General features: G+C 49.5%; 1 protein-coding gene across 5 annotated transcripts in view; it reads left to right on the forward strand.

Annotated features, from left to right (window-relative positions):
• Positions 1-9,344: 9,344 nt before the first annotated feature.
• ABCC8 (ATP binding cassette subfamily C member 8) overlaps positions 9,345-15,470 on the forward strand; it is an 84,462-nt gene continuing 78,336 nt past the window's right edge. For all 5 annotated transcript variants that reach the window (XM_023230878.3, XM_023230879.3, XM_023230882.3 and 2 more), the window contains exons 1-2: positions 9,345-9,546; positions 11,151-11,292. In XM_023230878.3, coding sequence (XP_023086646.1) covers positions 9,399-9,546; positions 11,151-11,292 — 290 coding nt within the window. In that variant the 5' untranslated portion in view covers positions 9,345-9,398. The remainder of the gene's footprint in view (positions 9,547-11,150; positions 11,293-15,470) is intronic.

A 15,470-nucleotide genomic window follows, 5' to 3' on the forward strand; every position in this document is an offset into this window, starting at 1 on the left:
TTAGGAAGGGGGACGCAGGGGAGAGGACTTTAAGCCAGCCCACCTCAGGGAAGGACCAGGAAAGGGTTAACTAGGAAGTGACTATGGAGCCCAGTGCTGAAAGCTGAGAAGCAGGTCGTCAGATAGCTGGGGGATTTGGAGGTGTCATCCCCAAGAGGGAAGAGCACAGCCTGTGGGAAGACCTGCTTTTAGCTTCCATTGCCCTGTTCTGGGCACACACAGCAGGTGCTTCGTAAATAAAGATTGTCAAATGAATGATGGCTGCCTATGGGAGCAGAAGCTATGTGGGGAACTCCTTGGCTGAAAGTTCTGAAGCACTAAAAATCCAGTCCCCCTTCACCCCATTATTTTCCATGACTCCCCTCAGCCTGCACCCCATCCTAGAAAAACTCATTAGTTCACTCATTGCATCTGGAAAACTATCTCAGTGGCCCCTCCTTTGCACACACTGGCATACCCTTCTCAACCAGGCTGACTTCTTCCCCTGTGCAGACTGGGCCAACCCTCAAGGCCATCATTTCCCCTAAAGCTTCTAGGAAGCTCCCTTTCCAAGCCCAGCCAACTTTTTGTTTTTAAATAAATATATATATATATTTTGTTTTCGCAGCCATATGGTAAGCCCCTGAGGGCAGGGACCATCAGTTATTATTCCTTAACTGGAGACAAAGTGGTGGAAAGAAATGGTTCTCAAACTTTAGCATGCATCAGAGTCACCTGGAGGACTTGTTAAAGCAGACGTTTGGACTAGAGTTTCAGATTTAGTAGGTTAGGGGCTGGCCTGAGAATTTGCATTTCTAACAAATTCCCATGTAATTCCCGTCTGCTGGTCCCAGGGACCACACTTTTTGAGAAACATCAGTACAGAAAGCACTTGGGTTCCAGACCCAGCTTAACCTGGGTTCCAATCTAGGCTCCAAATCTTACTGCACTGTGTGAACTAGGACAAGTCCCTTAGCCTCTCTGGTTTCCTAAGGACACAATGCTGATTTCACAGACTTACAGAGGAACCCAGCTGGCATGGCAGGTACTTAATAAATGCCTATTACTGACTGTCTCAGTTACACATTGGTGCACCCACTGACTGAGCCAGTTAGGGGAATGAGCAACACCTCAACACCCTCCTCCCCTACTCCATCCCACCAGGGAACCAGTCCCTGGGGCAGCAGAGGAATTTCACATGATTTCTCTGGCTTCAGTGGAAAAGGTGATGCTTCTCTCCAAACCACTGGGGTTGCTCTTCTAAACAGAACTTCTGTAGTCTCTGTCCTCTGCCCAAGCCTCAGAGCACTCGCATCATTAAATAATTACCTCCTCAAGGACACACTGGAAAAAAAAGTCTGCAAATTTAATATATTCACCAATTTGAAATTTTAGTGTACAAATTTTAGCTAAAAAATAGCTTTTGGCTCAACATGGGGCATGAGGAGACACTTTGGCAATGTCGTCTTACAGCAGGTAAATGCTAGGTACTGGCTGTGAGTCTGTCTCCATGTTTCTCGCACTCCTAACTCTCTCTCTCACACTCTCTCTCCATTTCAGGTTTCTGATTGCCCTGAGTGGAGAGGTTCTTCTCTGGCCAAGTACCAGAGAAGGGTCTTCTACAGAATCACAGTCTCACATGTAGCCACACTTACCTCCATTTATACAGCAAGTTTTCATCAGTGAACAAGTGGTTTAGTTTGTTTGTGCTGCTCTAACAAAATACCATAGATTGGGTGACTTATAAACAACAGACATTTATTCCTCCTAGTTCTGGAGGGTGGGAAGTTCAAGATCAAGACACTAACAGAATTGGTGTCTGGTAAGGACCCGCCCCCTCATAGGTGGCCGTCTTCTCACTGTAAACTCATGTGGTGGAAGGGGCCTCTTTCATAAGGGTACTAATCCCATTCATGAGGACTCTGCCCTCATGATGTAATCATCTCTGGATGGCCCCACCCCCTAACATCATCACCTTGGGGATTAGGATTTGGGAGTGGGGGGTACATAAACACTCAGTCCATTGCAACAAGGAAGTCAACTATATACATTATGTATGGACATGCACTCAGCCAGCCAAGTCTAAGAACAGGGGATTGATCGTCAGAGAAATGCAAATCAAAACTACAATGAGATATTATCTTACCCCGGTTAAAATGGCTTATATCCAAAAGACAGGCAATAACAAATGCTGGAGAGGACATGGAGAAAAAGGAACCCTCGGACACTGTTGGTGGGAATGTACATTCATACAACCACTATGGAGAACAGTTTGAAGGTTCCTCAAAAAACTAAAACTAGAGCTACCCTATGGTCCAGCAATTTCACTGCTGTGTATATACCCAAAAGAAAGGACATCAGTATATTGAAGAGATATCTGCACTCCCATGTTTGTTGCAGCACTGTTCACAGTAGCCAAGATATGGAAGCAACCTAAGTGTCCATCCACAGATGAACGGATAAAGAAAATGTGGTACTTATACACAGTGGAGTACTATACAGCCATAAAAAATGAGATCCTGTCATTTGCAACAACATGGGTGGAACTGGAGATCATTATTTTAAGCAAAATAAGCCAGGCACAGAAAAACAAATTTCACTTGCTCTCACTTATTTGTGAGAGCTAAAAATGGAAACAATTGAAGTCATCAAGATAGAGAGTAGAAGTACCAGAAGCTAGGAAGGGTGGAGGAGGGGGGTAAGGGAGGAATGGTTAATGGGTACAAAATTATAGTTAGATAGAATGAATAGGATCTAGTATTTAGACAGCACAACAGGGTGACTACAGTCAGCAATAATTTATTGGTACATTTTAAAATAACTCAAAGAGGGCCAGGCACAGTGGTTCACACCTGTAATACCAGCATTTTGGGAGGCCGAGGCAGATGGATCACCTGAGGTCAGAGTTCAAAACCAGCCTGGCCAACATGGTGAAACCCCATCTCTACTAAAAATACAAAAAAATTAGCCGGATGTGGTGGTGTGAGCCTGTAATCCCAGCTACTCGGGAGGCTGAGACAGGAGAATCACTTGAACCCAGGAGGCGAAAGTTGCAATGAGCTGAGATCGTGCCACTGCGCTCCGGCCTGGGTGACGGAGTGAGACTCCATCTCAAAAAATAAAATAAAATAATTCAAAGAGTATAACTGGATTATTTATAACACAAAGAAAAGATAAATGCTTGAGGTGATGGATACCCCCTTTATTCTGATGTGATTATTACCCATTATCAAAAGATCTCATGTACCTCATAAATATATCCACCTACTCTGTATCCACAAAGATTAAAATAATAATAATAATAATAAATAAATAAGAACAGGGAGCTTGCGCTGCAGACACTGCATCCAGACAAGTCCTGCCTCCCACCACATCACACCCCCTTCCAAATGGATAGCTCCCACTCCCGCTTTTGTCTTCTTCATTTATCCCACCCCTGCCTAAGCCCATCCCTGTATCTCAGAAGGCTGCCCCTATAGGAACCTGGACTCTGCCACCTTCTTTGCTGGATGATCTTGGGCAACCAAGGTTTTCTCTCTGCCTTATTCTCAACTTGGTAATAGCAAGCATACTACCTGCTTTAAAGAGAGATGGTGACTAAACCAGACAATGTAATAAATGACTTGGCACTAGGCAGGAACTCAATCAATTATTTTTTTAAAAAAATCCGTGAGTATCTTGGGATTTCAGACAAGAAGCCCTCGGCTGACCTGAAAGTGGAAAAGCTTGACTCGAGTGTCTCCTGTGTGCCAGGTTTTCTCACACACACAATCCATAAGAGAGAGGTTATTCTTCCTATTTGACAGCTGAGGCTCAGGGAGGCTGACTGGCCCAAGGTCACACAGCTGGTCAGGGATAACGCCAGGACCTAAACTTCCCCACCACAGAGTTTGGGTTTAGGCAGGCTCTGCTCAGGGGATAGGAGCTTAAGTCCCTCTGTGGAGAGGGGAAGAACAGACAGGAAATGGGAAGTTATTGAGCAGTGCCCTCGCATCACCTGGCCTCAGCCCCAGCTCTAGTAGGACCCTCCAGGCCCAGACAGCTGAGGCCATGCTGTGCCATCCAGAGGCATCTGTCAAGGTCCTGGCTGGGCCAGAAGAGCAGAGTCCTCTTTGGCTGAACCCTGAGGGACAGTCTGCAGCAGTGTGGCCCTGGGCAGGGAGCGGGTTCAGTCAGCACACCTTATGGGATTTCACAGCATTGGGTCAGACCCAGAGCTGTCCCCATGCTGTTCACACACATATCCTTCCGTCAGCAATGGCAGCTGTCTCCAAAGCAAATCACTGCAGGGTCATTTGTGTGCCTGCTTCACCCACGGGGGTAAGACCCCAGGAAGCAGGGCCCCCTCACCCTCGAATCTTCTCATCTGATCCCCGACTGATGCGAGTGACAGAACTAGGCCTTTCTTTCAGGTTTAACACAGAGAATAGGCAAAAGGCACAGATACACAGGTTTCCCCAAAGGTCTGTTCTTTGGGCCTTGCACTCCCTCCTCAGGAGTCAAAGTCTCAGAGGCAGAAAAATCCTTGGTACCCCCAGGATCCTTTTGGGAAGTGGTTAACAGCACAGGCTTTGAAGCCAGGCCTCACTGAGTTTGGCTCTTTTCTCCACCAACTCCCCCAGCTATGTGACTAGGGAATGGGACTTAACCTCTCTGAGCCTCAGTTCTCCCGATAGTTGTAACTACTAGGCAGGGTTACTGTGAGATTTAAAACACGTAAAGTGGTTGGCATATACTAAGCACTCAACAACTGTTGGTGAAACAAAAAGGAGAAAATCTTATCCCCCCTGCCCCCTCAATAATCTTCCCAGAAAGAGAGCAGGTTTGGGGATGACCAGCAGCTTGGGAAGGGAGCAAGGCTTGCTTGAGAAGCCCTAAGTGGGTAAGCAAGCTGAAGGCAAATACTGACTTGCTCTGGGTCACAAGGGGCATGTTTTTTTAAAAAAGACACTGTAGAAGAAAGGAAGAGGAGATATGAGATACACACAAAGGAGAAGACCACTGGGGGTACAGGAGAAATGGGGGATTTTACTAAGTTTCTGCTGTGAGTTGTGTGAATTACACCTCTTCCAGCTCTCTGTAAAGAACTCAGTAAAGATTTCATTTTTTAAAATAAATGGCCTGGGAGTTGGCTCTTTTAGAGGATGCAAGGAGATGCTGAGTTTGACCTTAAGTGGCCTCAAGGGTATAGAGCAACCAGGACATCCGTGGGAGTCATCCTTCTGAGTTATGTTACTGTGGTGAGGGTGATCTTGGACCAAAACTTAAGAGGGCAAGAACAAGAATGTTATTTAATTTCTATATCAAGTCTCCATCCCACTAGGCTGGCAGAAAACATTAACCTTGGGCCTTCTTGGATTTCCTTCCCCACCTCCCCAATTATGTGGTGCCGAGAGACTGGGGAGGGTTCATCTTGTTCCAGCCTTACCCTTCCCATTCAAATATGGCTGAGGGTCCCCTGCCTCTGTCATCTAGAGGCCCTGCCCTGGGACAAGAAGACTTTTCTTCAAAACAACCCTTGTATGTGAGCCAGTGGCTCACACTTCTAATCCCAACACTCTGAGAGGCCAAGGTGCAGGGGAAGGGATCCCTTGAGGCCAGGAGCTCGAGACCAGCCTGGGCAACACAGTAAGACCCCCATCTCTACAGAAAAGTAATTCTTAAAAACCTAAAAAGCCCCTGTATGGATTTTCTGACACAGTCTACACACAGCCTGTCCTTTCTGGTGGCTGTCCCCCAGCCACCCCTACAACAGACAGGCAGGGAGGCTGGGCACAAGCTCCCTCTCAAAAGAACTTCTCTTTCTACTTCCCTCCTCCTGACATGGGGCAGGATGGAGATGAGACAGGAGATCACTTCTCCCTCCCAGGTTCCAGTTAAGACATTTTGTCTCTACATCAGTCCTCTCTTTTAGTGGTTCTACAGTTTTCCATGTTCCCCTGTGGACACAGGCTTTGAGCACCTGAAGGAGATGGAAAAGGACACATCTTTCCCAGTCAGTGATGGTCGCCTGAACTTAGGCTCTGTACTCGTTCCCCACTATTCCATAGTATAGATCACACCATGAGTTTTGCTTTTGTCTGTTTTTAACCAGCCCACTGTTGATTGTGGTTTTTGAAAGGGTTCATTTCTTAAACTATCACCCCACTCCGTTATGTCACCATTGTCATTATAAGGACCCTTTCTGCCAAGGTCACTGGAACACTGGCACACCTAGTCAGTCAGACAGAAACAAAGGCACTAAGGCCAGAACAGCATCAGAGCTGGAAGTGACTTTTTTTTTTTTTTTTGAGACAGGATCTCACTCTGTTGCCCAGGCTGGAGTGCAGTGGCCTGATCATGTCTCATTGCAGCCTTAACTCCCCTGGCTCAAGGGATCTGGAAAGGACTTTTCTGAAGCTCTGCGCCAGTCCCTTTGCTACACCCTGCCTGAGGCCACACCCACCCAGTAGCCCGTGAGTGTGAGAATCCAATCCCGGAAATCCAGCCCTAGTTTTCATTTTGCCAAGAGAATGGCTGGGAATTCTCAGAGGGGGGTACCCTTGCTTAAAGCAAGCTCCCAGAGTCTGACCTTCTTCCAGCCCCTAGCAAGAGAAGCAGGAGGCATCGCTGGAGGTGGGGAAGCACCAGACACCCAGCACCTCCCCCACAGAGGCAGGTGTAACCCTGTTATAGACATAAATGATTTTGTATGCCACACACTGCTCTGCGTCTGTGTCTTGGACATCTTCCCCTGCCAGTAAGCAAACTCTATTCTCTGCCCTTGCTCCATAGTATCCCACAGTACAGACAATATCTGGTTTTTGTCTGTTTGGGTTTTGTCTGTTTGAACCAGCCCCATATTGATGAGCATTTGGGCTGATTCCAGGATTACAACCCATATACTACAAAGGAAGTCTTTTCATGCCCCCGTGCGCACCTGACTCCACACTTTTCAGAGTAATTCTCCCACCCACACAGTGGGCAGTGTGGTGCATGTCCTCAATGTAGAGCTAGGTGCAGGGAAAGATGGAATTTGTCCACAGTTACAAGTAAGTTTGTGCTGGAGATGGCAAACACGGGTCCCCAAGACTCCAGACTTAACACTTTCTTAGTCCCAGGTGATGCTCCTTTAATACCAGACTTGTTGTTTATTTTAAATGACCCGAAATAAGCAAGTGTGAGGGTTGCACCAGGCAATGTGGGGTGAGGGAGAGACCATTAAATAACCCTGATTGATCGAGGGGCTGTCATGTGTGGTCACCCAGGGGATGAAGCAGCTGGGACCATCTCCCCAACTTGCAAAGCACATTCACACCCATGATTTTAATCATCTTAATCCTCTGGGGTCCATATTATTATCTTTTCCACTTAGAAATAAGGAAACTGAAGTACAGAATGGTAACTTGCCCCCAAATCACACAACTAGTAGTGGTAGAGCCAGGACTAGGAACCCTGTTCTTTGAAAGTGAATATATTATTACTACTAAAAAGAAAGATAGCATTGCTGAAAGTGTGAAAAACTGATATTGTAACTACCAAACAAAATAACAACATTGCAGAAAATATATTTTTAAAAAACCTTGAAAGCAAGAAAAAGAAACTAAAAGAAAAAATCTTGCTGGGTGACCATGGACCTGTCTTCTCATCTCTCTGAACCTCAGCTGTCTCATTTTTAAAGAAAAGGAATGATGATAAGCACAGCGATGGTGGCTAATACATACGGAGCACTGCCTTACCGTATTTCCAAGTCAGACCTTTCCCTGCAGGCTTCACGCAACCATACATATTTCATACGGCTATAATCATGGGAAGCACAATTTTGTTTGCCGTTTTTCACCTGACACTATCTCGTAAACTTTTTCTATTGACTACACAGACTCAGCTTGCACCGTTCCAGCGGCTGCCTTTTCCCAAGTTAATTAACCCCTGTCCCTGGTGCAGGATATTTACTGCCACCAAGTTTTCACTATTTTGGCTGATGCTGCAAGAAACATCTTTTGGCTTCAGAGAAATTCTCCAAAGTCAGAGACTGAGGCTTTCAGACCCTGGACCCTGCTCTCCCAAGGCTGTTCACCTAACCCCATCTGTCCTCTGCCTCAGGGCCTGGGCAGATCCTCGGCCTTGCTGACAGCGTGCTGGAGAGGCACACCAGGTTCAGCAGCCTCAGGGCAGTCTCAGCGAAGCTTGTAGGCAAAGGAGCTGAAGGGGTCTTCCTTTGGTGTTCCCCTGACCCTTCCTGAGAACATGCTCATTTATGCTTCATACCCTATCTAGGAAAGTTCTTCTTCAATCTAACCCCAAAATCCCATTTTCTGTTCTTTCTACATACGATATAAACTTCTTTGGGGCACAGTCTCATGAGAATCTCTCCAGAACGTATAGGAAGGCATAACGTTGTCTGTACAATTTCACGGTGTCCTCCAAATGTTAAGCCTGTTCCAGGTCAGGTTAAGAATTTCAGTCCCCCTCCACTGCCTCGCATTCCTCTGGCCAGATGCGTTTCTAAAGCTCCTCTTTTTCAGCCTAGGGCCGTCACCCATTCTACCCACTGGTCTGCCAGTCGCTGTAGGGTTGTCATGTGCCAGAGGCATGAGTACAAATGATGGGGTTGGGGACGGGGGACCTGAGCAGCTGGGTTCAAGCTATGCTTCCCTGCTTGCTGGAAGTGAGACCCTGGGGGAGTCATGTTACTGGCCTCCCTTCAGCTTCCTCGCAGCTTGGTTTTCCTCATCAGAAGAATGGAAGTGATTAGAACCTGTACTTAGCAAGAGTGCTGGGAGATCCTCGTGTGAAAGTGCCAGATAAGCTGTAAAGTAGTACCTAGGATTGCCCCACCTGGGACCACTTTTGAAAACGCCCAAGCCCCACCCCCCACCACCACCAACACAAGGTAACGTTCTGCCCCACTTTTCTCATCCATGTGGGGTGGAGACTTCCGCCACTCTGCCCCCGTCCCTCCGCTCTCTACATCCATCCGCACCACGCCCAGGTGAACTCACGCTCGGAACCCGGAACCCGCCCACTCCAGGCCATGTGGACCCTTCTCTCCTCTTCTGCACGCCCCACCCTCCTTTCCCACCCAGACTCCAGTGTGCCCACACCCCACTCCCCATCTCCGCCTGCCCTTCCCCTCGCCCCCAGCGCACGCGCGCATTGGGGCACTCACGAAGCGACCCTGGCAACATCTGGGAGCACGCGCCTCCATATCTGGAAGGCAGGCGCAGGCGTGGCAGGGCGGGTCGGGTTCCTCGCGGTCCCCACGGTCCCGCAGGTGGTGGTGCAGGGCGGGGTGCGGGAGAGGGAGGCCGGCGGGGCGGGGCGGGGCCCGGGAGGGCGGGGACCTGACGGCCGGGCCGGGCGGCGGAGCTGCGAGGGACAGAGGCTCGGGAGGCGCGCGGAGCCTGCGGAGCCCGAGCCCAGCCCGCGCCCGCGCCGCCATGCCCCTGGCCTTCTGCGGCAGCGAGAACCACTCGGCCGCCTACCGGGTGGACCAGGGCGTCCTCAACAACGGCTGCTTTGTGGACGCGCTCAACGTGGTGCCGCACGTTTTCCTACTCTTCATCACCTTCCCCATCCTCTTCATCGGTGAGTGCGCGCGGCGAGCAGCGGAGGAGGGGACGGGAGAGCAGGGAGGGAGGAGGAGGAGGCGCTGCGCGCCGCACCGCTCGGCGTCCCTTTCCGGCCCACGACAGCCTCGTTCCCGGGGTCTCCTGTCCTGTGTCCTGCCCGCCGGTCCCTGCATTCGCACACCAGCTCATCCCTTCACTCCCCCGGTGCCCCCGATCCCGCGCCAAACACAGCTGACGTTTGTGACCCACGGGATCGCCAAGTTTTGCTTCTGCAGGGCCAAGAGCTGGGATGGGGGAAAGGGAAAGAGGAGGTCTCTGCACGCGGTGGGGAAGTGGAGAGGGGACGGGCCTCATCCTCCGTGGCGCAGCTTAGGGAGCCGGGTCACCCCTCCCGCAAGGCACCCTCCCAGTCAGCCGCAGCTGGGCCTAGGGAGGAGGGAAGCCTGTGCTTCGGAGCCTGGGATGGAGGCCCCGCTAACCCCTACGCTTTCACGGGGCTGAGCCGCGCAGTGGTCGGTGGTCTGTGACAGTCCCGGGCCCGCGACCGGGCAAGGAGAGGGCGAGGAGAGGCGAGAGCTAGGGACTTGGATTCCCTTCCCCCGCCACCCCACCCGGGCATGTGTCTCCAGAGTGCAACTTCTCAGGCTCTGCGCAAAGTAGCTCAGACTCGCCGACTCAGCGACCCCGGCGCCCTTGCTTGCAAAGTTGGGGGCCACGGTCGGGACAATCGTGCGTGCCTCTCCACTGAGGTCCCGCCGCCCCCATCTCTCTCCAAGACCTTGGCTCTTCCAGACCAGTCAAGTCTATCACCTCATAGGGTGTCCCCTGCCTCCCCAAAACGTGTTCATTCACTTTAAGAAAAAAAGCAAATCTTAAAATTCATGTACAGCTTTGGGGAAGAAAGGAAAGATTGTCACAAAATTAGATTTACAAGAGGTTGCTGCAGAAGCAGAGTTGCTAGTTATTAACAAAGACAGACAGAAATAGAAAGAAAACATACAAAATATGTGCTCGTATGTGCATCAAAAATAAAAAAAGAACAGCATTTTCACTTCTGTTCTCAACCAAATGGTTGATTAACCTGATGACTTGTCACACAAGAAGTTAGCGTATATAACGGGGTACCTTGGCAGGGCACAGTGGCTCACGACTGTAATTCCAGCACTTTGATGGGCTGTGACAGGAAGATTGCTTGAGTCCAGGAGTTTGAGACCAGCTTGGGCAGCATAGTGAGACCCCCCTCTTTCTACAAAAAATTAAAAATTAGCTGAACATGGTGATGTGCGCCTGTAGTCCCAGCTACTCAGGAGGCGGGAGGATCACTTTAGCCTAGGAGATCAAGGCTGCAGTGAGCAGGGATCGTGGCACTGCACTCCAGCAGAGGCAACAGAGCAAGACCCTCTCTCAAAAAAAAAAAAAGGTGTGGTGGGGGGAGGTACCAGCATAGGACTAGGCTGAATGAGTTGGACGTTTAGTTTGTGTGCACCAGCCTTGGGGATTCTCATGTGTAGGTGTCACCCACACCATGGACCCAATGCCCAAGCAACCTTCTGGGGTTCATGCACCCTCCTCCTCCTCCAAGTGGGCAGGCATCCTGCCTCTGACTGTCTTTCCCTGCAGGATGGGGCAGTCAGAGCTCCAAGGTGCACATCCATCACAGCACATGGCTTCATTTCCCTGGGCACAACCTGCGGTGGATCCTGACTTTCATGCTGCTCTTCGTTCTGGTGTGTGAGATTGCGGAGGGCATCCTGTCTGATGGGTGAGTGACTGTCTGAGGACTCAGGAAAGTGAATCTGCTACAGGGTACTTCCTGAAAGGCCGAAGGAGACGCTAGCTCACCTGCATTCCACAAGCCCATATCTTTTGTTACTACATCTAGCAACTAAATGTCTCCTATGTGCCAACCTCTCTGAGCTGGGCATTGGACACAAGTGAGTCCCAGGCCCTGCCATCAGTCCAGGAGAGTGGAGGGAGCATGGATCTGCATGCTAAGTCCCAGTGAAATAATACTAAAGCCTATTAGAATGTCACAATTGCAGTGGAAAATGCCAGGTCTCTTCTACAAGCTGCCGGAGTTCCTTCTTGGAAAAAAAAAAAAAAATCTAAGCATGCCACCCACTCTTGCATAAGACCTTTCCTTGATTCTCAGCTGTTTCGAAGATGTGGTCTCAGATCCTCAGCCCACCATCCAAGGTCTTCACAGTCAGTCCCACCTGTCTCTGGCCTCATTCCCTATGCCCACCTTCTCTTTGGGTCTCACAGCACACTCCTCCCACCTCTGGTACAGCACAGATCATACTGTATGTTAAAGTTTATGTCTATTTGCAAAACTGTCTTCTGAGTCAGAAAGGCCTAAGAGTTAGAATCTGAGTCTTGTTCATCTTTGTATTCACAGTGCAAGGCATGTAATAAACATAAACATTATTCAGTCCATAAACATTTATTGGGTCCTTAGGACAATAAATGAAACTGTGTTACAAATAAGTACTCTGGGAGGCAAGAGGAAGGCAGAGTTGGGCAAATTCCGTGGTTGAGAGGGCTTTGGAGCAGAGTCTGGAAGGGTGACTAGGTTTCTGACACACACAGGAAGAAGGAGAGAGAGAGCTTGTGGTGCCTGAGGGAAGAGAAAAGGCACCAAAGAGAAAAGCAGGTAGGGCTAGGGAGCAGCGCAGGGGCTGGAGCTTTAACACAGGCTGGGGAGCGATGGAGGCTGAGGCTGGGAACCCAGGTTGGGGCATCTCAGGAGGACTGTGAATCCTAGACTGCATGTTTAGGTTGGATTTGGTCAGCAGTTTGGAAAAGAAGAGGGATGTCATCAGCATAACACTTTTAGGTGAGAACCTGAGGAGGTGTTCAGCGCAGGCTGGAGGCAGGGAGAAGCTAGAGGTATAATAGAAGTGGCACTTAGCATTGATTGCAGTAGTCTAGGTGAGCGATAACTGCAGACAGAAATGGTGTGTCAGCAGTCGAGGACAGCAGAGGAGCTGGAGCAGCCATCTCACTAAGGAAGAATCCAGTAAGCAGCAAGAATGAGAGACTGCCAGGAGAGGGAGTGATGGAGGAGAGGGATATTTGGCTTGAGTATCTGAGGTCCAGCGCCCCCTGAGCTGGAATCAGACTATCCAGACTGCACTCCTGCAGCACTGCCTGGCTCCTGTAGTTGGATGGCAAGGGATAGGCTCCCTCATCCTCCCTCCCGTTCCCCACCTTCCCTCCCCCAGTGTCCCTGCATCCTGGCTTCAGCAGTGATCTCTGTAATACCTGCTTGCCTTGGAGGCAGCAGCTCTCCCTGCTTATCAAAGTCCCCAGACCATCAAGAAGACCAGAAGGCATACTGCTACACAAGCAGGTGACAAGTCCGCCTCCACCCCCACCCCTACACCCCTTCCAAAGTAGCACAAATGCCACAGCGAGCCCTCAGATGTTAAATACTCACCAGATGGTGACAGAGGAAGACACCCTGCCCTTGGAGAAGGAAGACCTAGGTCTTTAGAAAGCACTTCTGCTATGTACCAGCTATGGGACTTTGGACAAGTCATTCGGGCTTTCTGGGCCTCATAAGCATTTATAAATATATGATAAAACATTTTAGATGCCAACTTAAAAATGTGTGAGAAAGTATAAGGTGTTTCAAAATTATTTCAAGGAGTAAAGAGGCAAGAGTTTTGAAGACCCCTGGGCAGAGTGTTGGCTGTTCCCAGTGTGACCATTTGTGACTGCTCTCTAGCCTTGTGAAACAAGCATCATAGTCCCTGGCTTGGCTGCTTCTTGGGGCTGTGGAGGATGAACTTTGAGCACGGACAGGGTGCAGAGCTGGGAGTGGCAGAGCACTGGGCAGACTGTGTATTCCCGGGATGTGGGAAACTGGAATGAATGAGTCCAGGGACGCCCTCCTGCTGGCTGTCAGCAGCCCCTCCTGTGTGTGGCTGCTCTGCTTTAGCTCAGTGCAAAGGGCCATCTCCCCCCAGGGCACAGATCAACTTGAGCTGAGTAATTGTCATTTGGTCTTTGTGAGCTCCTACCCCCGGGGCTGGCAAACCTGAGTGAGGGCAGGAGACAGGAGAAGTCACAGACCCTTGTGATACCCCTAGTCTAATCCAGCCTGGGTTTTCAGAGCTGTCTGGAAATTTAGGGGGCAGGTGGGAGTGGGGGCTGATTAAGGCTGCCCTGATTTGATTTAGAGTGAGCCTCATTTAGTGAATAATTAAGCCATCTTAAACCTGTAGCTCTTCTCCTCCTCCTTTGGGTATTATTTCTGTGCGTGATGCTCTGAATTCAGAACAATCAAAGCAGGATAAGTTAGTGAAGAAGATTTTTTAAAATAACTACAATATTTTCCCAGACCACCATACACTGGATAAAGCCCGTATATAAAACTTTACCTAATTTCTTAACTAATTCAGTGTGTATTATTTAACAAAGCAACTAAAAACTATTCTATGAAGCCGTGCCATGAAATATTTAGTTCAATTACGGTTAATCTTCATCTTATTTCATCTTATAAAATTTTAACATTTCTCCCTCCTATTGCAAAAACAAAAGCATTTATATCAACATATGATAAAACATGGTTAGATGTCAGCTTAAAAATGTGTGAGAGAGTAGAGGGTGTTTCAAAATTATTTCAAGGAGTAAAGAGGTAAGAGTTTTGAAGGTCCCTGGGAAGGGCGTTGGCTGTGCCCAGTGTTGCCATTCATGACTGCTCTCTAGCCTTGTCTCTCTTGTATCTTCTGTATTAGTTTGAAGACCTTTTGTGGAGAATATTCACTAAAGAATATCAATATTTACCATTTCATTAAACAAGAAATGTGGAGTTTGCCTTTTCAAGTTGGTTTGGTGCTCATTGATGTTTTCAGGGACATAGCCTCTTCCCGTCTTTCCACACCATCCTCTGTGTGTCAGCCTATCTTCCCCATGGTCACAAGGTGGCTGCCTAGCTCCGGGAATTGCTTAGCATGAGCAGAGAGGGCATGCTCCCGACATGCCTCTCCTTTATGAGGGAGATTATTCTTTCCTGGACATCTCACTGGCCAGAATATGTGGACCAACACTGGCAAAGGGGTATGGAATTGCATGACTGCTTAAACCAATCGCCATCCATTCCCCCTGGGGCTGGGTACATTGCTGCTGGAGCAAACCTGTGGTCCTCCTGGCACAGAATAAGGGGAAGATGCTCTTTGGTGGAGAGGCCACATTGCCTTTACACTTGCACCTCAGTCCCACAAGACCCACTGGGGTCACAGGATGGCTCTCCTCATGTCCTTCCTCCTTCTCTGCTGAACTCTTATGTATCCTTCAAAGTCCAACCTGGTGCCACCTCCTCTAGGAAGCTGTCCTTGATTGCCCACCCCCTCCTTTGTCCTCTCTCAGCCTCTGTCCATTGGCAGTATCACTTCCCTAGCCTGCTGACTTCAAGAGTTAGCTCTGAGCATGGCAGCCCCCTCCCTACCATCAGCTTCTCAAGGGCAGGGACCCTTGGCACACTGGATAGGAGTAGCCTGGTGGGCAACAGCAGCACTGAGGCATCAGGCTGTAGCAGGCCATCTGGGAATGGAGTGAGTCCCACAGGGTGGAGCCGAAAGGGCAGGCTGGGCAGCTCTGGTAAAGTGGCTGGAGGCCACATAGCCTGGGCCTTTCGTTCCAGGCTGAGCAGAGTGGGTTTTGCTGTCTGCAGGAGAGAGCTGTGGAAGGGCGTGATCATGATTAAGTAAGGTGACCCTCTTCACCAGGCACGGGGAAGACTGAGGCCTGGGAGGAGGCTCTGGCTGCCTCTGGGTCTTACCCCCAGGCCAGGGTCCACCCACCTAGAGGCCTCTGTGAGTTAAAGTGAAAAGAATATGAGCTGGTATTGACTGCCCCATTCCCCATCCTGAGGGAGAAGACAAAATCAGGACCTTGGAAATGCCTCTTCGTGCCTCAGTTTCCTCAACCATAAAA

The sequence above is a fragment of the Piliocolobus tephrosceles genome, chromosome 13 (assembly GCF_002776525.5).
Source record: "Piliocolobus tephrosceles isolate RC106 chromosome 13, ASM277652v3, whole genome shotgun sequence".
Taxonomy (NCBI): Eukaryota; Metazoa; Chordata; class Mammalia; order Primates; family Cercopithecidae; genus Piliocolobus; species Piliocolobus tephrosceles.